At 33.5% G+C, this 24,340-nt stretch overlaps 3 protein-coding genes across 5 annotated transcripts; all 3 read left to right on the top strand.

Moving 5' to 3' along the window:
* The first annotated feature begins 537 nt into the window (after positions 1 to 537).
* On the top strand, positions 538 to 3,804 carry LOC17879135 (probable methyltransferase PMT14). The gene is made up of 7 exons (XM_023778433.1): positions 538 to 725; positions 1,000 to 1,663; positions 1,746 to 1,956; positions 2,048 to 2,720; positions 2,805 to 2,882; positions 3,095 to 3,380; positions 3,513 to 3,804. Exons 2-6 carry the CDS (start codon positions 1,016 to 1,018, stop codon positions 3,363 to 3,365), a joined length of 1,881 nt encoding a protein of 626 aa, XP_023634201.1. The 5' UTR covers positions 538 to 725; positions 1,000 to 1,015; the 3' UTR covers positions 3,366 to 3,380; positions 3,513 to 3,804.
* A 3,955-nt stretch (positions 3,805 to 7,759) lies between these two features.
* Positions 7,760 to 12,041, top strand: LOC17879176 (two-component response regulator-like APRR2). Of its 3 annotated transcripts, none has more exons than XM_023779118.1 (11): positions 7,760 to 7,954; positions 8,629 to 8,877; positions 9,211 to 9,360; positions 9,463 to 9,509; positions 9,594 to 9,671; positions 9,751 to 10,221; positions 10,309 to 10,449; positions 10,537 to 10,794; positions 10,936 to 11,001; positions 11,114 to 11,188; positions 11,315 to 12,041. In XM_023779118.1, the coding sequence occupies exons 2-11, from the start codon at positions 8,730 to 8,732 to the stop codon at positions 11,501 to 11,503; spliced, it is 1,623 nt and encodes a 540-aa protein (XP_023634886.1). In that variant the 5' UTR covers positions 7,760 to 7,954; positions 8,629 to 8,729; the 3' UTR covers positions 11,504 to 12,041. The 3 variants fall into 3 exon arrangements, with proteins under 3 accessions (XP_023634886.1, XP_023634885.1, XP_006283488.1); XM_023779117.1 differs by having other exon boundaries at positions 8,633 to 8,877; XM_006283426.2 differs by having other exon boundaries at positions 8,657 to 8,877.
* Positions 12,042 to 20,135: 8,094 nt separating this feature from the next.
* LOC17879095 (type I inositol polyphosphate 5-phosphatase 2) lies at positions 20,136 to 23,433 on the top strand. The gene is made up of 10 exons (XM_006286180.2): positions 20,136 to 20,409; positions 20,526 to 20,631; positions 20,727 to 20,828; positions 20,946 to 21,042; positions 21,141 to 21,245; positions 21,367 to 22,228; positions 22,316 to 22,500; positions 22,596 to 22,704; positions 22,812 to 22,960; positions 23,049 to 23,433. Exons 1-10 carry the CDS (start codon positions 20,380 to 20,382, stop codon positions 23,245 to 23,247), a joined length of 1,944 nt encoding a protein of 647 aa, XP_006286242.1. The 5' UTR covers positions 20,136 to 20,379; the 3' UTR covers positions 23,248 to 23,433.
* The last annotated feature ends 907 nt before the right edge of the window (positions 23,434 to 24,340 follow it).

The following is a 24,340-nucleotide window of genomic DNA, read 5'->3' on the forward strand; positions in this document are numbered from 1 at the left end:
GAAATGGAGAGTGTCGGTAGGAGATCTAAAGAACTGAGTATGTCAAATTGTCAACTGTCTGAAAAGGACCACTTGGGACGACAAGACTCTTCGGCTAATAATATTATAGATTACTACATTCAACCCATAAGTCTTCTTATTAATTACATATGGGTTTGCTCTTTCTAGATCTATAAACAAAAGGTTTTGTTACGCATCTTCAAGTATTTGTTCTAATAATGGTGAACCAGAATCTCAAATTTTTATTTTAACTAGATATGGCAAATTAAACTTCCTAAAAGCTTTAGAAAAATAAGTTTTAAGTGTATAGTTTATACAAACGCACACAAAAGGGGTTGAAAGAAAAAAACATATGGATGCATGTGCCAGTGCAGATTAGATCTAAATCTATGACTATTGTAGTATTGTAATAATATTTGCTAAGATCTTGCTGCGAAACTACACTCATTTAATTCCAACAGGTTTAAGAAAAAAGAAAAAAGAAATTCAAACGCGCCTTCATCATCAAGTTAAATCAAATCAAATCTCAATTTAGTGTGTCTTAATTAGTGAAGACGAAGACCATTATTTTACTGTGACTTCTCTCTCTGTCTCACACTCAAAAGCTTTATACTTTCTGCAAGCTCATCTCACTTAAAAAGAGCTTAAACCATAGAGATCTGAGAGTAGAAAAGAGATTTTAGAGTAGAGTCTCTTCTGCTACAACAAGATCTTTCATCGACCAGGTTCATTTCTCTCTTTCTCTACTGATAGCTCTGATACTTATCTGTTTCACCGAGATCCGATTCTGGGTTTTGGATTTCAGTGCTAAAGTTACTGTCTTTAGATTACTTTATGTTAGGATTAGTCTTTGAATCGATAAACCTTAGTTTCAATTGCCAAAGTCTTGGTTTTGATTAGTTTGAGATCCTATTTATAACAGATCTTGATAATTTTAGCTCAAAGTAGTGTTTGTTTACTGATAATCTAAGTTTGTGATTTGTTCAAAATGTTTCTCAGGAGATTGGAAAGAATCATGGGTTCTAAGCATAACCCACCGGGGAATAACAGATCGAGAAGTACACTATCTCTACTCGTTGTGGTTGGTTTATGCTGTTTCTTCTACCTTCTTGGAGCATGGCAAAAGAGTGGGTTTGGTAAAGGAGACAGCATAGCTATGGAGATCACAAAGCAAGCACAGTGTACAGATATTGTCACTGAACTTGACTTTGAACCTCATCACAACACTGTGAAGATCCCTCACAAAGCTGATCCAAAACCCGTTTCTTTCAAGGCTTGTGATGTGAAGCTCAAGGATTACACGCCTTGTCAAGAGCAAGACAGAGCCATGAAGTTCCTGAGAGAGAACATGATTTACAGAGAGAGACATTGTCCTCCTGACAATGAGAAACTCCGTTGTCTTGTTCCAGCTCCTAAAGGCTATATGACTCCTTTCCCTTGGCCTAAAAGCAGAGATTACGTTCACTATGCCAATGCTCCTTTCAAGAGCTTGACTGTCGAAAAAGCTGGACAGAATTGGGTTCAGTTTCAAGGAAATGTGTTTAAATTCCCTGGTGGAGGAACTATGTTTCCTCAAGGCGCGGATGCGTATATTGAAGAGTTAGCTTCTGTTATCCCAATCAAAGATGGCTCTGTCAGAACTGCATTGGACACTGGATGTGGGGTAAGTTGGTATCATTGTTGTTCTGAAAATATGTTTTGATTCATTTCGTAGAATCGTATTGATTGTAATGTTCCATCTCTAGGTTGCAAGCTGGGGTGCTTATATGCTTAAGAGGAATGTTTTGGCTATGTCGTTTGCGCCAAGGGATAACCACGAAGCACAAGTACAGTTTGCGCTTGAGAGAGGTGTTCCAGCGATCATCGCTGTTCTTGGATCAATTCTTCTTCCTTACCCTGCAAGAGCTTTTGATATGGCTCAATGCTCTCGATGCTTGATACCATGGACCGCAAACGGTAAATATTAACTATCAAATTAGGTGCAAATTCACATTTCTTGCTCATATAGACTCATATTTGTGTCTTTGGTTCTTGATTGGTTGTACAGAGGGAACATACTTAATGGAAGTTGATAGAGTCTTGAGACCTGGAGGTTACTGGGTCTTATCGGGTCCTCCAATCAACTGGAAGACGTGGCACAAGACATGGAACCGAACTAAAGCAGAACTCAACGCCGAGCAAAAGAGAATAGAGGATATCACAGAGTCCTTATGCTGGGAGAAGAAGTATGAGAAGGGAGACATCGCAATTTTCAGAAAGAAGATAAACGATAGATCATGCGATAGATCAACACCAGTTAACACCTGCAAGAGAAAGGACACTGATGATATCTGGTACAAGGAGATTGAAACGTGTGTAACACCATTCCCTAAAGTGTCAAGCGAAGAAGAAGTCGCTGGAGGAGAGCTAAAGAAGTTTCCCGAGAGGCTATTCGCAGTTCCCCCAAGTATCTCTAAAGGTTTGATAAATGGCGTTGACGAAAATTCATACCAAGAAGATATCGATCTATGGAAGAAGCGCTTGATCGCATATAAGAGAATCAACAGACTGATAGGTTCCACCAGATACCGTAATGTGATGGACATGAATGCCGGTCTTGGAGGATTCGCTGCTGCCCTGGAATCGCCTAAATCGTGGGTTATGAATGTGATTCCAACCATTAACAAGAACACATTGAGTGTTGTCTACGAGAGAGGTCTCATTGGTATCTACCATGACTGGTAAAACATCTATCCATACACACAAATCTTTACTTTTAAAATCTCTACATTTTTTCCAATACCTTTCCTTTTTTCAAATCTCAGGTGTGAAGGCTTCTCAACTTATCCAAGAACATACGATTTCATTCATGCTAGTGGTGTCTTCAGCTTGTATCAGCACAGGTAATGATTATAAAGCAACACTAAAGCTAGAAACTTTCTGAGAGTTAGCCCAAAAGCTTCAAACTTTGTGAGAATTAGCAACCCTTAACTTAACCATAAAGTTCAAGCCCAAAAGCTTCAAACTTTATGAGAATTAGCAACCCTTAACTTAACCTTAAAGCTTTGAACTTTATGAGAACTGATGATTGAATTGGTCATTTTCATTTTGGCAGCTGCAAACTTGAAGATATTCTTCTTGAAACTGATCGGATTTTGAGGCCGGAAGGGATTGTGATTTTCCGGGATGAGGTTGATGTTTTGAACGATGTGAGGAAGATCGCCGATGGAATGAGATGGGATACTAAATTATTGGATCACGAAGATGGTCCTCTCGTACCGGAGAAGATTCTCGTCGCTGTTAAGCAGTATTGGGTCGCCGGAGATGATGGAAACAGCTCTCCATCTTCTTCTTCTTCTTCTTCTGATACTAGTGAAGAAGAATAAAACAAAACTCCTCAGGTATTGGATTTTACAGTCCCTGTATTTTACATTCTTTTCAGATTTAATCACAAAGTTTTGTTCAGATCAATCAAACCCAATGTTCCTCCTAATGATTTGAGTATTTTGTTGTTGTTGGTGTAATGTTATCAGGTGAAGAAGGTTTACGAAGGTTGAAGATTGTAGATCTATTTTACAAACACCTGGAAAATTCTTATCAAAAGAAAGGAATCAGAATTTTTCTAATGAAAAGAAAGGTGTCAGAAGCTGTAATACAATATATAGATGATGATCAAGACGAATATGTGCATTTGTGTTTTTTTATTTATTTTTGTTCCCCTAGTTTCTTAATTTTAATTTTATTTTTGAAGGAAAAACAAAACAAAAAAAGAAGAAGTAGTTCCATGTGTGTTTGCAAGATAGTTTGAAGTCTTTTTGGACACCACCTTGGACGCTTGTTAATGATGCGACCTTGACATTTTTTTCTTTCATATTAAAAAAATAAGTTATGATATAAATGGAAACTTTTAGAAAATTTTAAATTAGATAAAACTAGAAATTTCGTAGGAAAAATATAATATCAATAATAGTTCAAATGACATTATTGTAGGGAAAAATGGATTTAGATGTCGGTTGGGTCGATGTTGTACGTAAATGGATATTACTGTTTTGGAACAAAGCTATAGTTGTCATGGGGCACCTTTTGTCTCATCACTCTCTCATCATACAACTTTCATATGTTGTATTTATTACGACGTTCTTAATTTAGAGCAATATAACATTTTACAATAGATGTTAGACGAATCTCTATATATGTAGCTCTCCAAAGTCCAAAGCACAAACTTTTTAAGTTATAACGTATGAAATTTAAGCGCAACAGATTAGTCTATTTTATGGGTTGTGAAATTGAGATACACTTAGCTACAAACAAAAAGAGCCAAATTATTATTACTAGGAATAACTTTTGAAGAATGAGGAGAATATATAAAGGCATATATAATGGCCATGGATGGAATAAAAGGACCAATAAATAGTAAAAATACGACTACTACTTTCGTCTAAGTGATGAGTCTATAAAGGAAACTTTTTTTTTTGTATTCATTCAATTATTAGTTCCAATTATAAATTTCTCATAAAAAAGATACGTCGTCATACACATTATTTAGTTTGGCTTATTGTTGTTCCCTGGCGATAAAAACATGTGCCTTATTCTTCTAAGTTCTAAACCTAATTTATCCGATTCATATCAATATACTTTGGCGCTATGAACATCTATAGTTAGTGACCAATCATCGTTAAGTCATGAGTGACTCGAATCAAACTCTCTCAACTACAATGTGGTACACAACAGAAGAGAGGAGTCGTAATATATTTTTCTCGGCCGAAGCAAAAATATAGAGTAACATTAACATTAAGCTTAGTACTTATAATTGTTCCTTTTGAACACCAAGATACGTAATTATCTAAAAGAACGCTTTTAGTATACAAGACACGTGAAATGAAAAAGGTGTTCTCACGACCACGATCTTAAGTTTATCTTGTCGCGGATTAATTATAATGAATGATTCAACAACAAGTACTACTACTACTAACTACTTCAAAAAATCTTAATCATAGTAACCTTAGAAAATTGGGAGCAATTATGTCAATCACGTTTAATCATTAACCAAACGTACGCAATAGATTTCAAATTTGTTTCTTCTCCCACTTAGATATTAGAATACGTATCTTTTTATAAGTGCAAGAAAAAGGCGAGTTGAAAATTGTGTGGCTAAAACAAAAAGAGAATAGTATTGGGACACCTAAAAAGTCAGAACTTCATTCAATTACATAGATATACAAAACAGAAATATTGAAAAATGTTACTTGTCTATTTCTTATGGAACATCAAACATAAAGAGTACATAAACTTTATATATATATACCTTATCATATTTTCATTTCAGTTTGTGTTTAAAATGTATGAACTTACCGGGTTGAACTAACATTTGAACCGAACTAAGCCTAGACATTTAAAAAAAAAATCGAAACCAACATAGCTAAAGACTGATTATATATTAAGTTCTTGTTTATATTAAAAAACAAAAATCTTGTTTGGGTTAGAAATATGCTTGATTGATAGCCAAATTTGAGCCAAAATCAACCATACCAATGTAATATAATTAATTTAAACCTTAAGTTATACCGAAACCATAATCAGTCTAAGACCACAAACAACTAAAAAAAGATTTGAACTGAAACAAATTAAAATTTGCATTGAACACTTCTATAAAAATAAATAAAGCAAAACAACATAATATATTTCTAGATAGTTAGATTTTTGTTCATATATGAGATTTAAGTTACAAAAAAAAAACCACCAATTAAAATTTGAGGCAAAACTGTGGGCTTTGCAATAACTGTGTGCTTGCTATTCATTACTTCTTACATTTCTTTCATAGGTTCATATAAATGTTTTTGTTTTCTTTCTATTTTTGGTTCAGTTCAATAATCTGTTGCAACTTACCTCGATTGGTCCTTTATGTACAAGCTCTATTAATACAATGCTGAATACTTATTTTTATTTATAACTTTCTAAGGATATAGTTTTATGATAATGATATAGTAGCTAGCTAGTATATTGAATTCGTATACAATAGTTAGACAAACTTCTAGAAATAAAATAAATGATGATGATGATGATGAGATAGCTTTGTATCAAAAACTTTACCTACTGGAATATATAGTCAAATTCTCTTTATATATTCTAACTATGGAATAAAACATCTATTAATATTTGAGGAAAAGAACAACAAATTATGTAAGTAATAATTTTACCAGAGTATAATTATGTTTCAGCTTTTTAATGAAGAACAATGTCCATTGCTGTGAAATAAGCTTTGTAATAAAGTACGTCACATTTAGTTTTTTTTTAGACATAAATATCACCATGGCCTAATTAATCACCTGAAAGCTATTAATTACGTCTGATTATTTGGTATTTATAAATATTATCTCCTAAATGTTTTAAAAAAAACGGTTTAGCATTCGTTTAGGTCTATCGTCTAGGTGTTGAGTGTGTTAGGTGACGTCTAAACGACCATTTTAGTCGACTATAATCGTATAAATCTCGTTTTAGAAAGAAAAAAAAAAAAAACAGGTCACCTCTCTAATTTTGACCCCAAACGAATATATACGATGAAACTCAAATAATTAATAACCATGTTCAAAGAAAATCAATAATGGTCACGTTGGAACGAACAGATGAAAGCAATTCTCATTCTAATGAGTGAAAAAATGACCATATACTAACGAATGCTTTTTATTGCACTGTTGTATTTGTTTTTACAAAAGTGCTAATCGCAATGGTGAACATTTCGTAAAAGCATTTAACGATTAAAAAAAATGAGTTAAAAAAATCGCATAAGACGACCAGCTTTTGCATTTACTTCTTCGAAAATACAATTGGATATGGACCATATGGGTCAAACTAAAGGTTTTGATTGCCGTTACAAAAAAGGCTCTGCAAGTTAAGAGTGGTTGTTGTATATGCTTCACTCTTATAAGTTACAATAATCAATGTTATTTGTTTTCATTATAATTAATTATACATAACAATCAATAGAAACGACACTATAAAAGAACAATGTGTTTAAACTAATTCACTAATCCAGCTTTTGCACAATTTGAATTTATAGTTTAGTGTAAGTAGGAGACTAAACTATATATTTATAAGGAAGTAGGAGTTTGAAAGATGAAAAAATAAGATCATCTTTCAATTAAAATAAGAAGTCTGGTTGCTTTCAAATTACACACACACACATGTCATCATAAAAGTTGGGCAATGAGTTTGAAAGATGGAACCTCTGCAGAAAACGATTTTCCCTACCATAATTGTATATATATATTTAAACTTACAAACATATAGTACCATCAAATAAAAGTCAAGAACTCTTAAGATTCATATATTTTACTTAGCAAAATGTATTCACAGGCTGATATAAAAAAAATCAAAGGTTTTGATATATATCTTTTCATCTTATTTAGGGTTTTTATCCGGTTTAAGTGTTATATATTTTGCGGTTTAAGTGTTCTATTTCTCGCGGTTTAAGTCTTTTAATATCTCGCGGTTGAATTTTTCTATTTCTCGTATCGCATTAATTGGGTAAAACATGTATAATTGGAATCAAATCTGGTTTTCTTTATTTTTGTAAATATATCTGCCTATTTTTAATAAAAGTAACTAATGTGGATATTATCATTTTTTGTAAGAGGAAATTAATCTTATAAGTTAATTAAAAAAGTCCAAAAAATCTAATTAGCACTTATCTCTTTACTTCCTCTTACCTCAGAAACTTTTTTTTATTTTATCTTAGTGAGGCCTTCTATTCCCCTTTTATCTATGTGTATAACCCAATGACAATAACAACACTAGTCACCAACTCATTATAACTCTTCTTCATCAATTTTTGTTTTCTCTCTCTAGAAGTCACCATATCCACCCAAAGGTTTTAACTTTTGAATGTGACTCAGTACAGAGAGAGGGAGAGAGAAAGAGAAACAGAGAGAGAGAGCTTGAGGAAGGGTTTAAGCAGATCTGCAAGAAACACTCTCAGGTATGGTTAGAAAGAACTTCAAAAATATTTATATGAAATTACCCATTTGATTTTGACTTGTGGATTGTGAAAGCTTTTTGGTTTTGAAATTTCTAAAGCTTTTTGTGTTTTCTTTTGATCAATTGTATATATATGGTTATTGCATGTGATGTGAGTATGATCTTCTTCTTTGGGAAACTCTAGATTTTTTAAGATCTTCTCCTTCTTCTGCTAATGGAATAAAACAAATAAAAATCAAATATTATCGAAAGTGCAACTTCTGATTTGATCACCAGTTTCTTTCTCTCTGGGTATTTCTCTGTCTCTCAATTTCCCTAAATCCAAGGGATTTTGCCTTTCTCCTTCATTAGTTGTCATTAGTCTATTTGGTTAAAGGTCATTAGTATGTGTGTTTTAAGTTAATTAAGCACTGCATGCACGAGTTAAAACAACTCTACAGTTAAATGATTTAACTAATCACTTCTCAAAATGATTCAAAGCTTTTTTTGTTAGATTTCCATGGTGATGATGGTGGTCCAACTCTCTTTTTTTTTTTATAAATCAAAGTTCCTCATCAATGAATTATATTCTTATCTCATCATCAATAATACACCTTTTTGAATATTTTACTTTTCCTATCTTTTTTTTTGTGTTTATTCTTTCATTTTTTAAAAAATTAATTAATAAAAGTTCAGACAGTGTTTTCCATCTTTTCCGCTGTAGAATCAAACCGGCGGCGACAGTGACGGCGGCGAAAAGCGGCGGTGTTGGCCGCGAAAACGATGCAAAACCAGCTATGGTCATTACCGCTAACGATTTATCAAAATGGGAAAATTTTCCTAAAGGACTTAAGGTTCTTCTTCTCCTCAACGGCGACGACGACGGTGGAGATGGCTTCTCCGCTGCCGAGACTCGATCAATGCTCGAGTCAGCGGACTATATCGGTAAACCTTTTAATTTCCTCGATTTAATCAAATTACATTCTTTTTTTTAATGGTAATTATGTGAGTCAGACATTTTTATATAACTTTAAAGTTGCTTTTAGCTTTTTCTTTTACATGTCCCGTGACAACTCTGAAGTTTATCGCCTTCTGTTATATTTGCATAAATACGCACAGACATATACAGCCTATAGATTGTTCATAGCCTATGAATGAGAATTGTAACAACAATGTGTATATGTAAAACGCAACGCTTTTAGTTGCTAGTAGATGCCGTAATGTTTTGGAGTTTTGTTAGTTTTATTATTCTTAGAGTTTGTTGGAACTTTCTTGCAGTTACTACATTCACAGATGAAACCGAAGCTCTCTCTGCGCTTTTCAAGAACCCGGAGAGCTTCCACATTGCCTTGGCGGAGGTGAATACGAATGCTGAGAAAGAAGGATTCAAGTTTCTTGAGGCTGCCAAAGACATTCTTCCTACTATAAGTATGCGAACCTTTTTCATAACTACTCTTTCTAAGTTTCTACGAATCTTTGCCATACGAAAAAATAGTAAATAATGTGCATTTGTCTATTTCTTACTGACAGTGATTTCAACTGATCATTGCATCGCTACTACGATGAAATGCATAGCGGTAAGTGAAACGCCACTTGCATTTTGCTTTGATGTTTAAGAAAATTTGATTGTTATGTGATGACAATTGACAAGTGTTTTCCAGCTTGGTGCAGTTGAGTTCCTTCAAAAACCACTCACACCGGAGAAACTAAAGAACATTTGGCAGCATGTTGTTCATAAGGTTCAGTTAGTTTTTTAGCATCTTTACTTCCTCGGTAGTATAGTCATCATCTAAGAAAGGTACATTGTTATGTTGTTAGGCATTCAATGATGGTGGGAGTAATGTTTCCGGATCACTTAAGCCCGTGAAAGAATCTGTTGTCTCGATGCTTCATCTTGATACCGACATGACAATTGATGAGAAAGATCCAGCGCCATCAACCCCGCAATTGACACAAGTTTCGCGGTTACTAGACGGGAATTGCCAAGAGAACATAAACTGCTCTATGGAAAATGTAAATTCCTCAACCGAGAAGGATAACATGGAAGATCAAGACATTGGTGAATCTAAATTAGTCGACACTACAAACCCCGAATCAGAAGATGACAAAGTGGTTGTCAAAGAAGAGAGAGGAGACAGCGAAAAAGAGGAAGAAGGTGAAACCGGAGATCTTGAAAGTGAGAAGACAGATTCGGTCAATTGTCATAAGAAAGAGGATGAGGCTAAACCTGTCAACAAATCGTCCGGAATCAAGAACTTGTCTGGTAACAACAAAACTAGTCGAAAGAAGGTAATGTTGGCTTCTCTTGAGGCTCCTTGCTGCTAATTATGCGACTCAGGCTCTCAATGAGCATTGTTATTGTGTTATTTTCTCCAGGTGGATTGGACACCAGAGCTGCACAAGAAGTTCGTGCAAGCAGTTGAGCAACTAGGGATTGATCAAGCCATACCTTCACGGATTCTTGAGTTAATGAAAGTAAGCAACTTAACAAGACACAACGTAGCTAGTCACCTCCAGGTAATTTAAATCCAAAGAGTCAGAATGTTTTGAAGATATTCTTGAGCTCTTGTGAAATTTTACTGAATCATTTGAGTTTTTGAGCAGAAGTTTCGGATACATAGGAGAAATATTCTTCCAAAGGAGGATCATAACCAAAGATGGGCACAATCTAGAGAGAACCAGAGACCAATTCAACGAAACAACAACGGGTTTCAGCAACATCAACGTCCCGTGATGGCTTACCCCGTTTGGGGTCTTCCCAGTATGCATCCGCCGCCAGGAGCCATTCCACCTTTGTGGCCTCCACCGCTGCATTGCGCTGGTCAACCACCTCCGTGGCATTGGAAACCACCTTATCCAACGGTAACATCTTTCTATAAGTCATTAGCTATATATACCTATACATTTTAGCTAATGCATTGTTTATGAAACGCAATGACGTGACATTGTAAAGTAACCTGTAGATCAGATTTAATGACATTATATGTAATCATGTGTCGTCAGGTGAACGGTAATGCATGGGGTTGTCCGGTTGGACCGCCCGTGAACGGATCATATTATACTCCTCCGGTAAATATTTTCACAAGCTATAAACATTATATTTGGAATTTGATCATCACAAAAAAAAAAAAAACTTATTTTATATTTTCTCTAAAGAGATTTTTTTTTTTTTTGGTCACAGAATATTACCGCCGGCGGATTCCAATATACTAACGGAGTTGAAACCGCCTTCAAACTAATGCCGGCGACTCAGCCGGTAAGCGTCACACAAATTCACTATTTTCTTGTAACACAAATTCACTATTTTCTTTTATGGTAACAAAAAAGAAAAAGTTTAAAATGAAAATTAAAATATTCCGGGTCGGGTTGTGTGATGGGTCAGGACGAGGAAATGTTAGATCAAGTGGTAAAGGAAGTCGTCAGCAAACCGTGGCTGCCGCTACCGCTGGGGCTGAAACCGCCGTCAGCTGAGAGCGTTTTGACAGAGCTATCGCGTCAAGGCATCCCAGCCGTCCCTGCTTCCTCCTCCTCATCATGTCTTCTAACCAATGGCTCTCACCGTCTCCGCTGACGTGTCCATAAAACAGGACCCCGCAGGTATGATGACGTCATGCGTGGCGTCCTTGTCCGTGTCTGACGACTGTCCGAAACTGCTGATTAGGAAAGGATCCTGTTGAAGAGTTTGGTTTTTAATTGTTCTTTATTTTTTTTGGTTGTCGTCATTCAAAAAAAATAAGAAATTGTTTAAGAATATTAATAAATAATATTATCTAAGAAAAAGGAGAAAAGATCGGACGGTGGAGATGTGGGCGACGACGTTGGTTCGAAGACCACACGTGGAATCTGCGGATGTAAATAGATCTCGAACACGGGACTTTGACAAGTCAGGTTCTGACTTATGTGTGTCTCACTGTGATGTGTATTAATCTTTTTTTTTGTGGGTTGTCGAGTTCTCTCTCTCTCTCGGGGCCACTAGAGAGAATTTAATAGTTGATACTGTTTCTAGGTGACTGATGAGATATGATCACGATTCACGTGTAATGTAACTTGGAGTCTTAGACGTTATGTTGTTCGGCGGAACTCAACTAGAAACTAACTATTTTTTTAGAGTTTATAAAAATTTTATAAACTGTAACATAGTTATTATACCAAATCACATGATCCAGTTTAATTGAATATGCCAAGCAAATGAATTTGTTTTAGAAAACAGAAGTTGAGCACTATACATATGACTTAAAGAAAGAGACAATACTACTACATTTTTCTTGCATCCACAAACCAAACGAGACAATACCCGCATGACATGGGATGTACGTACGTTGAGGATCTTGTAAACGAGAATGGATTCGGCTCTCCTTGATATAAGATCGTTTTTGACTTGTTATGTGTTTTCTTATGGCTATGATTGAAACCTCAAAAGTCTAGTGAAGCACGAAAATAATAGCAGTGATACATATTATATGCACTGAATTTTTTTGTAAGAGCTTGTGCCTTTCTAAAATCGGTTAGAATCATTGGCTTCACATGATCACATCAGCGGAGAATCTTAATCGAGGGCTTTTGGCCAAACAATTACGAAGACTATCATAGTGCCCATACTTTATCTTAACCAAGCATCTGAAAGATCAATATTTCTAGTTAACAAAAATCATTTAGAAACGCCATAATTAAGCATCCTCACCATCTTTTGGCTAGTTTAGTCAGATTCTTGATCTCGAACAAATGTGTGAGAGCAACTCATAAGATTTCTCTTACTCATGATCCAAACCTTCACGTCCTAGATACAATTGAGCTAGTATATGAATCGCGGAATCTGGACATGACTCCGCACCTAATTAATATCCCATGACGTTATATGGACATGATTCGACAGCATCAATCTTGTATTGTGTGGATGACTCTTGGCCGAGTTAATGATGCATGGTGTTAAAAGTGGAACATGATGGATCCTACAATTACATGGGAGATGAATGTCTCATGACACATAACCATTTTGTTCATTCTTTGCGATTGGTTGTATGGTTCAAGTGCATATTATATTTCAGAAGCTTGTCACCTCAATCTATCGTTTGATCTTGTAGTTTAGGTATCATGAGGATAATAATGTAAAATACATAGTGTTGGTGTGTAATGCACAAATTCGTAATCGTATTTTTTTCATTTGTTGAAACTTCTGTATGTATGTTTCCTTAGCTACTAATGCACTAAACATTTTCACATAAAAATAAAAAAAACAAAAAGAAGTGTATTGTTGACCATGAAAATTTTCCAATGGTAGAGAATGCAATTCTATAAGCGTGTAACATTGTGACACACATATCGGTTGTCCAAAACTCCAAGTGGATCTCTTTTACTTTCCATTTTTTAAAACCTTTTTTGGGCGTCACCTTTCATAATTTATTTGATATACAAATATTCTTTTTGGGCGTCAAAGTATTGCAAGTTTTAAACGGTCTATAAGAAAAGTTATGATAGCGTCGGTATCATTCACCCAAAGACAGTTTAGCTAGATGCCATGAATGCAATATATAGAAGAAAAAAGCGTTTGAAAATGTCATGAATACTCTGATGCAACGGATAGAAAAGTTCATGGCGTTCATGCTATTCTCTTTACTTACAAATACTCACCACTTAACGTTTGATGTGTATTTTACAATGCAAATGCTCTAAGCATATATTTTTCTTTTTTCTTTTTTTTGGTTTTACTCTAAAGCATATCTAAAACACACGTTTCTACAATTAGACAGCTCAAAACGCAATACTAGAAGACACCCTAGTTTCCATTTAGACGTAGCTTCTGGTCCATATTGAGTTTGTATATATGTGATGATAATGCCACTCTCTCTTGCTTGGTGGGATCTCCAATTCTCTCAAACCCGTATGGTTCTAAAAACCCAATGTGTGGAACAAAAGATAGTGATTTCTGATGTAGAGTGATCTCGCATTCCACTTTCCAATTTGTAATTTTGTATGCAAACAACAACATCACCTTCGTTTTATTCTTTTTTTTTTTAAGTTTTTTTTTTCATACGGCTTTAACGTTTCCTCTTGTAATTAAAAGCGAATATTCGAAGTTACTTCATATTTTGGGATTATATATTACTTGTTTGCATTGCTGTATAGATAAAGACCAATGACTTTTATACAAATCAGTTTTTTTTTTGTTTCGTTTTTTTTTTGTTGCAATTTTCTAAAAGTTGTACACTTGTATACAATTGTATTAGGAAATGTCTAGGAAGTAAGAAGATAAGCGATTAGGGACAAAAACGTCGCCGTTTGCTGTGTGAGTAGTGACGAGTCAGGTCAGTGGCTCACAGCTGTTTCTAGGTACTGTAACGGTACTTTACAATCATAACCGACATATACCAAAGTTTGGTTTCATCAATTCTCACCCTAATTATTAACCTATTCTTTGTATCAGTCACATTGTGAACCCCGAATGGACCATTTTCTTTATCATAAGACTAATCACCACTAATCTGGAAAAGAAAAGATATTAGGTTAAAACTGTTATGTACGAATTTTGAAACGAGTCATGTGTGTGTTTTAACGAACTTTGTAAAAGAAACATACACATATGTGTGTTTACCAATGGGAGAGTGTTGGAACAGTTTTAGGGTTTGTAAGTTCACAAAAATTTAAATTCAGATTTGAAGGGTAACTAAATTTGCTTTTTTCTTCATTTTTTAGGGTCAAATTTTGGTGTTTAGCAGCTAAATTTTTGAAGTCGTGAAAAGGAAATTTCTAGAAATTTTTATTTTACTAAAGGTGTTTAAATTGTCGGACTTTTCAAAATTTATCAAAAAACCATCATAAATATTCGTCAAACTTACCGTGTTGTCTTTTGTAGCTACGACAAGCATAGATTCTCAGAATACAACCGACGACTGTTTATAGGAATCATCTAGATTATTTGGGCATTAAATTCATCCCTAGATTCAGTGTACACAAAACCCTATATATAGGTCCAAATACTTTGAAAATATGCTGAAGAAAAACAACAGAACCTAAAATAGCAATTCTGCTGTTTAAAAATGTTGACATTTAATTTTTATTCCTCATACAAAAGAAACGGACGCATAATTATGAACTATTCAGATGGACGTAGCCACGTAGGGCCGAGTAAATCACTTTTTTCATAAAAAGATGTATATCTCGTTTTTGTTTTTGCTACGTCATAGAGCTAAATAGTTATTTGTTATTGTGGGGGTCGTAATTAGTTCATATACCTTTGCGATTTAAATGATTTATTAGGAATGATGTTGTAACAGAAAGTGAAAGTTGAGGTCTTCAATTTCGATTTCATAAACCTTATGGGGTCAACTTTAAGGTTTAACTCAAAACATATCCATCGTTAAGTATTGTTCTCCTTTGGCCTCACGAGGGGCCAAATATATCCACCACCTCGTTGGTACAACACCGTACACACGCATTTCTCACTTTTAATATGTTACACACCCATATACATACATACATACACGAATGCATCATGCATGTACATATAATATATAATCATTATGTGTAGTGTAATATTAGCTATGTTGGATCAATTAGGGCCTTAGGCTATGATCTTATGATACCATGCATGTTTAATACATTGAGTTTGTAACTTAGAACCAACTGGGATTAGTGGATTGATTTTCTCTTATATTACCCATATGAAGACGATGTATCACCCTCATATTCCATAACTGCTACATTATAAGTCTATCATGGTCGTCAAACTATGAAAGATTCTTGTTAATCTCTATATATTTTAATTTGTAATACGTATATAGATCAGGTTTATATTGTCTAGCTAGGGAATAGTAGATGTACGTGTTGCATTGATATAAGCCATGTACTAGAATATAAAACTTCAAGTATATGTGTGAAGACAAATGGAGTAGTCATTTCTTTGTATGTCACTAGATTTTGTAGGTTCACCCCACTATGAGAAAGTTTATTTTTCTTAATATTTCAAAAATAATAGTTAATTCCAAATTGGGCTACAATATTATTAGATGTCAATTTTTGCCCCATACTAAATCACACATCGTGAGAGTTCCATACTGTTGTATGGTCGCTATGATGTGCGTGCTTATCTCGTGATACTGCTAATGAAATTTTAACACGAATCTACTCACTTTTTGGTGGACCAAATTCAGAAAAAACACATAAACAATATCAAAAAGCAAATCAAAGATATCATAAATTAACAATCATTTAAAATATGTTAATTCTAATCAAGTAAAAAGGACAAAATTTGAGATGGTGTAGGAGAGTTATTTTGCGGCACTATCGACCTTTTTCTTTTCTTTTTCTTGTTATTTTCTTCTTTCTTTTTTTTTTTGTTAATTTTCTAGTATTATGTATCATCTTTCCATCATACAATGTCATTAATTTAAATGTAATGTCATCATACGAAATATGGGTAATAATTGTAAGATATGACTGAATTTGCCAAACATTGTGAACATATATAGTTTGAAGTTTAGGTAGTGTTTAATTCGGTAAAAGTAACTAGAACGTTGTATTTCACATGCTATTTTCTAAATTATTATCTTCCTTTGGAAAAACTCTTTATCAAAATTAGAAAATGACTATATATAATTTTAAACAAGTAAGTTTTTGCCTTCAATTTTTAAATATATTAGTTACGGATAATTTACACTTTTAAATAAAACTTCTAAAATAATAATCAGTCTATTTTTCTAAGTCTTAATCCAAGTAAAAAATAAATATCTAAATTAGACACTAGCATTTGTATTGTACTTAGATGGATATATATTCTCTCGTAGCCGTAGAGTTTCTCTATTGTACGAATAGTTGAAAATTCCAATTAGACAAAAGTAAATATATTTTTTATGGAAACTAAGAAGAGAAGAATCATAATTGCACAATTTTGTCTACGTAGGGGACCAAAATGCCAACCCCATCTCTTGTGTGGATTCATATGTATTCTCTTTTTCAAAAGTGTATCGCGATGACTTCTACAATACTTCCGTTACTCTATCAAAATCTTTTTTGGCTAATTCGTTTTCCTAAAAAAAAACTATCTAATTTTGCGATACTTTCAGGATTTAAATTTTCGAAGAAATTAGTTTTATTTATAAATCTCCATCTCTATCTTTAACTTTTAGAACAAAACCCTTAGGTTATTTTCTTTTATTACAACTCTTTATATCATTTTTACTGTCTTTTATCCACTTTGAATAATTAAAGTATAATATCTCATATGTTTTGTGACAAACTGTTACGATGGATGGTATGCAATCTAAATTGAGGTGTAATCTAAATACGCGACAAAGTCTAGCAAATTTTACAAGGTGTACCTAAAGTATGAAATCTAAATTATATGTCCATAGGTTTGTTAAACTTTGTCACGTATTGGCAGACCTAGTAGCAGACATTGTTAGATTTGATAAGCCTAGGCAAGTGTTACGAATCTTGATAGGCTTTGTTTAACTTAGCAAACTAAACCTATTTTTCTATGAACATATCACTAAATCCTAAACATATGAATCGAGCCTAGATTACTAGATCTCTAAACTCTCTCATACAAGTTGATTAAATATAAACATTTTATGAATGGTTTTTTTTATCGATTATACTTCGGAGAAAATATTAGACTGTAGAAAATGCTCCAATGAATTATATATGTGATAACTTGTATACACATTACATATCACTAAATCTTAATTCTTAAACATATGAATCGATATAGAATCTCTAAACTTTCACATATGAATGAAGCTAGACTCTAAACTCTCACATACAAATTGATTAGTTTAAACGTTTTATGACTCATACTTAGGAGAAAATATTATATTGTAAAATTCTCCAATGAACTTTGTGATAATTTGTAGCTTTGGTGGTTGGGGAAAATGATTTGTGTGAGAGTAGTTATGACTTCAGTCCATTAAAAACTCTGTTTTAAAATATGAAATAAAAATACAAAGTGGATTATTCGCATAATTTGCGTGTTGAGATGCTATTGGTACGTTCAAGAAAGCTAATGACATTGACAGCGTTATAAAACCCTTTTTATTTTGTCTACACGTTACAATTAAAACTTTCTTACGGAATGATTCTATTCAATCTGTTTAATTTAAAAATCCATTCAACAAATTTTCAAGTTTATTGTTATAATAATCTGAAAATTAGGGAATAATTGTTTCCTGAAATATGGGTGCGCGTACGAGTACGTGGTCCATATGTACTACCTTTATACCGTCCTACCAATCGTATCTAATATTTGTGTTGGATTTGGTAAATTAAAATGTATTATAGTTACTTCATAATTAATACTAGTATGTTTAAACATCACGATAGAAAACTCCACATTTTGAATGTTTTCGACTGACCGACCTAAGCAAATTTAAAGTAAAATATTCGTTTTTTAAATTTTAATGATTTGTTTTTGGTTTTATTCGTCTTTTGTTTTTCTGTTTCTTGTGTTAAAGTTTATCTTTATATAACAATATAATTACCATCTTTCTAAAAATATCTAAGGACGAGATATTTAGGAAAGTGGTAATCTTTGCTGTCTAAGTTTATTGATTAGTAATGGATGATAATATATAAATTAACATCAAACGATGTTTAAATACTTAACTAAAACTAGCATGCATGATGATAGTAAGAACTAAAACTAGCATGCATGATGATAGTAAGAAGGTAATTTAATTGACGTAAACCTGAGACAGCAGTTAAATTAAGTAACCAAATATTAGCTATCCCGTCGCACTCGTTGGTGATAAGTGAAAAGAATATATATATATATATATATATATATATATATATATATATATATTTATATATATATATATATATTTATATATATTTATATATATTTATTTCCCACTGATCAACCTTATAACTCAATTATACTAGTAAAAAAAATTATCATCACATTATAAATATTTTATGGTCAACCAGCGTCGTCGCGTCCTCTTTTTGTTTTAATTAAGGTCCAATAATTAATTAACTAACGTGTGATTAAATAGATTTAAATATACATAATTTGATGAATCAAACTAATTTAATTATGTAGGGTCAATCCAAGCTTTTACTAGTGATTCTCGTTACGTACCATATTCGCAAATTGCATTGCATGAGCAGCTAAAAATATGTATAACGCGTCGTTAATTTAATTTTATATAATCATTGTACTAATTGACACTAAACTGTCAGTGATTAATTCAATTTTTTTAAATCAGAAAAACATAAAAACTATGCTGTCGGAAAAATAACATATTTATATATAGTTATATTAAAATCCACCACATATTGAACTGGATATTTCCCGATCTTATCTGTAGAGTAGAAGAAAATAAAAATTTGTATCGGAATATTGAAATTCTGAAACATAACTTGAAAAAAAGATATATAGACAAGATGTTAAAAAAAAAAAAAAAAAAAAAAAAGACAAGTTATAAAACTTTCTTCTAAAGTGGGTGTGATAAAGCGCATATTCTTAATTTTTATTTTTCGTTGTCTTTCTTATATAGTTCCTTTCTAATTCATAGGTATCGTACAATATATAATCAAAACATTAGTTAGTCAAATAAAAAAAATATATCTTTAACGCCGACTGTGTATGGCTGAAAATATTAGCTGGAGCTAGACGAAGAAGAAAGACTCCTATTGTAGAGATTTATTTGTTGCCTACGAAAGTGACATTTTGACTTTTTATATATAATATATACCAAAAAGATTAGTTTATAAAATATTATCCAGATAGCAGCGTTGGTTGAATCGGATTTGGTGGCTCTTTTTGGTTTTTTACGAGTTTCTTACAAACAAAAAAAAGAATTGGTTTAATAAAACCAGTGTAACTCAGTGAGATTATTGGGATTAAATTACGTGCCACTAGCTTCAAAACTATAGTATAAACATTAATCAAAGATCCGGTACAGTTAATTATTCTAGTAAAACCGAATAGAGGAGATAACCAAAGGTCGGTTCGAATATTTCCAAAAAACAAAAAAAAAACGAAAACACGTGTGAGAAAGAAGAAACCAGAGGAATTAAAATCTGACAGACTTTTATAGTTTGCTTTAATATGTCTTCCCCAAATAAATCAAAAACATATAATAGAGAAAATAAAATAAAATAAAATAAAGTGGAACGCAAGTTGGAGTTTGGTTCTTTACGCAGGAAGGCTGTTAAATAACATCCATAGCTTTTAACTTGGAAACGAACCCAAAAACAAAAAATAATATCAGAGAATTTTTCATCATTACTTCTTTTGCCTTTGCCTTCACACGTCTTCTTGTTTGTACTCCTCTTCACTTTTTTCTTCTTGTTCTTGTTCGTATCTCTTCTTCTTCTTCTTCTAATCCCTGTGACTCTGTCACTATTATAAATATCAAAACTCTGACATTTTCTTCCTACTCAAAGTTCTCCTCGAAACTCTCCCACATAGAGCACGAATCGCAAATCTTTATCTTGAGATCTGAGAAGATGAAAACAAGACGTGGGAAACGTCCTGAGGTACACACACACCTACACAAGATCAAGATTCTCTTCTCTTTCTCATTTCTTCTTTATGTTTCTTTTAATTCTCTTTACTAATCTTTTCTTGGTTGTTTATGTTAAAAAAAAAACAGAGGTTTTGGCCTTCGATTGTCATGAATAAGTGGTTGAACATAAAACCTAAAGTTTACGACTTCAGCGAAGACGAAATTGATACAGAGCCTGAGAGCGAAGACGATGGTAATTTACCTTAAACAATTTGGTCAAATTTGGTATATAGTTTTTTTAATTTTTATTAATGTAAATTTGTGATGGGTCCTGTTTTGTTTATACAGTATGTTCCGTCAAAAACGTCCCTAATGCTCACTGTCCGACTCATGAAGACATCCATAATGGTCGTCTAGGAAGCGAAGCTGATCACGGCTGTACTATTTCAGGCAAAGATTCTTTATTTTCACCTTATTACAAAAATTATATATGAAATGAAATAAACAGACGAATTCTAATATTTTGTTTTTCTTGTTTTATTTTTATTTATTTTTGAAATCCTCTAGATAGTGGTGGTGGTGTGAGGGGTGGTTACCAGAGGAAACACCGGCGAGGCAAATCGGAGACTTTGAGAGCTCAATACATTAACACAAAGGATATCAAGTAAGGGTGTTTCTGTACTTTCTTATATCTTTTTATCCCGGTGAAAATATCTCTCTAACTTTATTTATGTATCGTATGGATAAAAATGAACTATATAGAGTGACGGTGGCTTCATGGAACGTCGCCGGAAAACGTCCCTCCGATGATCTCGAGATTGATGATTGGCTCTCTACTGATAACCCTTCAGATATTTACATCATCGGGTAAGTTATAAAAGTCACGTAACTCTTCTCTTTATTCTCTTGTTTCTCAAAAACAGAGTATTTTTCCTCTGTTTTGATGAATTTGACTATAAGTCTTTACTGATGTAAAATTTGTTTATAGGTTTCAAGAAGTGGTTCCATTAAACGCTGGAAACGTTTTTGGAGCTGAAGACAGAGGTCCTATTCCGAAATGGGAATCGATAATACGAAGAACATTGAACAAATCTCATAAAGAATCAATTTACGATCAACCACCAAGTTGCAACAACAACGTTCTTCATAGATCTCACAGTGCCCCGTCGTCTCCTATCTTGGCACAACAAGCAAACTCCATTATCGCTGATGTCATGGTCGAGAATCTCGTTGCGGACCACTCGCTGGACTTGGCTACAAACGAGTTCATCGATGCTGCAACCGCTTTACCGAGTCTTGAACCAGAGCGGAATCCTAACATGGACTGGCCGGAACTAGCTTTAGATGGAAACCCTCAGATAGTTGGATCAGAAGGGAAGCTAAGGAGGGTGTTTAGCAGCAACGCGATGCTAGGGTTTAAGCTACCGGAGAATCCAGCTGGAGCTACTAGGTTTGCTTCGGAAGCAAGAGAGTTGAAGCGGTCACGGAGCTTTGAAACGTTAAAGTTGAGTTGGAATGATCTTAAAGAAGAGAATGATAATAACTCTTCCTCTTCGTCCGAAGCCGAAGAAGCTGCCAAAACTCTGTCTGATGATTCATCAGACGGAGATTCGTCTTCCGATGATGACGAGGAGGAAGGTGACAAGATTAGAAATAGTTACGGATTGCCGGAAGATTTGGTCGAGGAGTGTCGGAAGGTGAAAGATAGTCAAAAGTATGTAAGGATAGTAAGTAAGCAGATGGTTGGGATCTATGTATCGGTTTGGATCCGACGACGGTTAAGAAGACATGTTAACAACTTGAAAGTCTCTCCCGTCGGAGTTGGCTTGATGGGTTACATGGGAAACAAGGTAAGAAAAAAAACCTATCTTCTTTACCAAGTAACTCCAATATAAAAATATTCTAGCACTTGCTTGATATATTTGATATGTTTGTAGGGATCAGTGTCGATCAGCATGACATTATATCAATCACGAATGTGTTTCGTATGTTCACACTTAACTTCCGGCCACAAAGACGGTGCTGAGCAACGCCGTAATGCTGACGTGTACGAAATCATACGTCGGACTCGTTTTGCCTCGGTTCTTGACACTGATCAACCAAGAACGATTCCATGTCACGAGTAAGCAATAATCATGATTACAAAATTACACAAACATTAAACTATTAATTTATTTATTTTACTAATTGGATTTCTATGTCGGAAAATTTCAACAGTCAAGTATTCTGGTTCGGAGATTTGAACTACCGGCTTAATATGCCAGACAGTGAAGTAAGAAAGCTTGTCGCACAAAAACGATGGGATGAGCTTAAGAACAGTGATCAGGTTCGATTTAGTTTTGATAGTACTTTCAACTTTGTAAGTTTGTTTTCATATTATAGGCTGCTTTTAAAAGCTATAATATAACACAAAATTTCAATTTAATGTAACAGTTGATTAGAGAATTAAGAAGAGGGCATGTTTTTGATGGATGGAGAGAAGGAGCGATTAAATTCCCTCCGACCTATAAATACGAATTCGATTCCGATCGTTACGCAGGAGAAAACTTGAGAGAAGGAGAGAAGAAGAGAGCTCCTGCTTGGTAAGTGACTGAGAAAAAGAAAATTTAATGGTTACAAAACTTAGGTGATGATTCTTAAATTTGTGTGTGTGTGTGTATTATTTACCAGGTGTGATAGAATATTATGGCTGGGAAAAGGAATAAGACAAGAGTGTTACAAGAGATCGGAGATAAGGATGTCCGATCACCGGCCAGTGACTTCGATATTTAACGTCGGAGTTGAAGTTTTTGATCACCGAAAGCTTCAAAGAGCTCTTCACGTTAATAACGCCGCTGCTTCAGCTGTTCACCCTGAACCTTCTTTTTGAGGCTAATTATGTCTCTTCAAAAAGATTAATAATTTTTATCCACTAATTTTTGTGATTTATTTTTTATTACATGGGAATATTTATTTAGGGGTTTTGATTTTTTGTTCTTGTTATGTAAAATCTAACAAAAGTCTTTTTACAGTTTTACTTGTCTATGTATACGATGAGCCTTTAGATGGTTTAGTATTTTTTTTGTTGTTGTATAACAATACTGAATAGTGAATACTTAACTTATATTTAGTTGATCCAACTCTTAAAAACCATTTGACATTTACATAACAGATGCTCGAGGAAATTTAAAAATAAATTAAATGTCAGATCATTTTTGATGACAAGAATGTTCCATCACCGCAGGTGACTTTGATATTTTAACGTTGGAGTTGAAGTTTATGATGACCGGAAACTTCAAAGAGCTCTTGACGTTAATAACGCCGCTGCTTTAGCCTTTAGCTGGTCATCATGAACCTTCTTTTTGAGTTTATGGCAAAAGATTAATAAATTATTAAGGAGTTTCTGTGATTTTTTCCCCTACACATGGGAAGATAAACAAAGTTCGAAAATTATCTATGTATTTGGGGATCCCATGAATTTGAGACAACTTTTGGTGTAATAATTTTACTTTCTATATTCTAATAAATGTTGGAAAATTTCATCCTCCAGTTTATTACCAATAAAAATATGAACCGGAGGAATATATATTCTAATAAATCTATTCACGTTATTATAGATTTCTCGTTGTGAATTTTTTTGCCATTAGCGACAGTAAAATATTTAGTTATATTTAATTTGGATTAAAATTATTTTTTTTTTTATAAAAATTTTATCAGTAACAGAAAAACACAAAAACAGAGAAATTCCCTAGATATCGCACTTTTTATGTTTTCCCCGAAATTACAACAATTTGTTTTTTTACAAAATATTACAAAATTTGATTTTTGAAGAGGTAGAATTTTGTTTTTTTGTTTTGTTTTATATTTGGGTTTAATATTTATATTTAAGCTATAATTTTGAGGGGTAAGATTTAAAAATGATTTTTTTGAATGTAAAAATTTACTTTCTGTGTAGTGATATTTTTAGAAAAATGTATTTTAGT

Source organism: Capsella rubella, unplaced genomic scaffold (genome assembly GCF_000375325.1).
Source record: "Capsella rubella cultivar Monte Gargano unplaced genomic scaffold, Caprub1_0 scaffold_7, whole genome shotgun sequence".
NCBI lineage: Eukaryota > Viridiplantae > Streptophyta > Magnoliopsida > Brassicales > Brassicaceae > Capsella > Capsella rubella.

Excerpts from the sequence above, each read along its gene's own strand:
- LOC17879135 (XM_023778433.1), top strand. The coding sequence starts at position 1,016 with ATGGGTTCTAAGCATAACCCACCGGGGAATAACAGATCGAGAAGTACA. Across the intron at positions 1,957-2,047 it reads GATACCATGGACCGCAAACG|AGGGAACATACTTAATGGAA; the intron begins GTAAATATTAAC and ends TTGGTTGTACAG. Across the intron at positions 2,883-3,094 it reads TTCAGCTTGTATCAGCACAG|CTGCAAACTTGAAGATATTC; the intron begins GTAATGATTATA and ends TCATTTTGGCAG.
- LOC17879176 (XM_023779118.1), top strand. The coding sequence starts at position 8,730 with ATGGTCATTACCGCTAACGATTTATCAAAATGGGAAAATTTTCCTAAA. Across the intron at positions 10,795-10,935 it reads GGAAACCACCTTATCCAACG|GTGAACGGTAATGCATGGGG; the intron begins GTAACATCTTTC and ends ATGTGTCGTCAG. Across the intron at positions 11,002-11,113 it reads GATCATATTATACTCCTCCG|AATATTACCGCCGGCGGATT; the intron begins GTAAATATTTTC and ends TTTTGGTCACAG.
- LOC17879095 (XM_006286180.2), top strand. The coding sequence starts at position 20,380 with ATGAAAACAAGACGTGGGAAACGTCCTGAG. Across the intron at positions 22,229-22,315 it reads TGGGTTACATGGGAAACAAG|GGATCAGTGTCGATCAGCAT; the intron begins GTAAGAAAAAAA and ends ATATGTTTGTAG. Across the intron at positions 22,961-23,048 it reads AAGAAGAGAGCTCCTGCTTG|GTGTGATAGAATATTATGGC; the intron begins GTAAGTGACTGA and ends ATTATTTACCAG.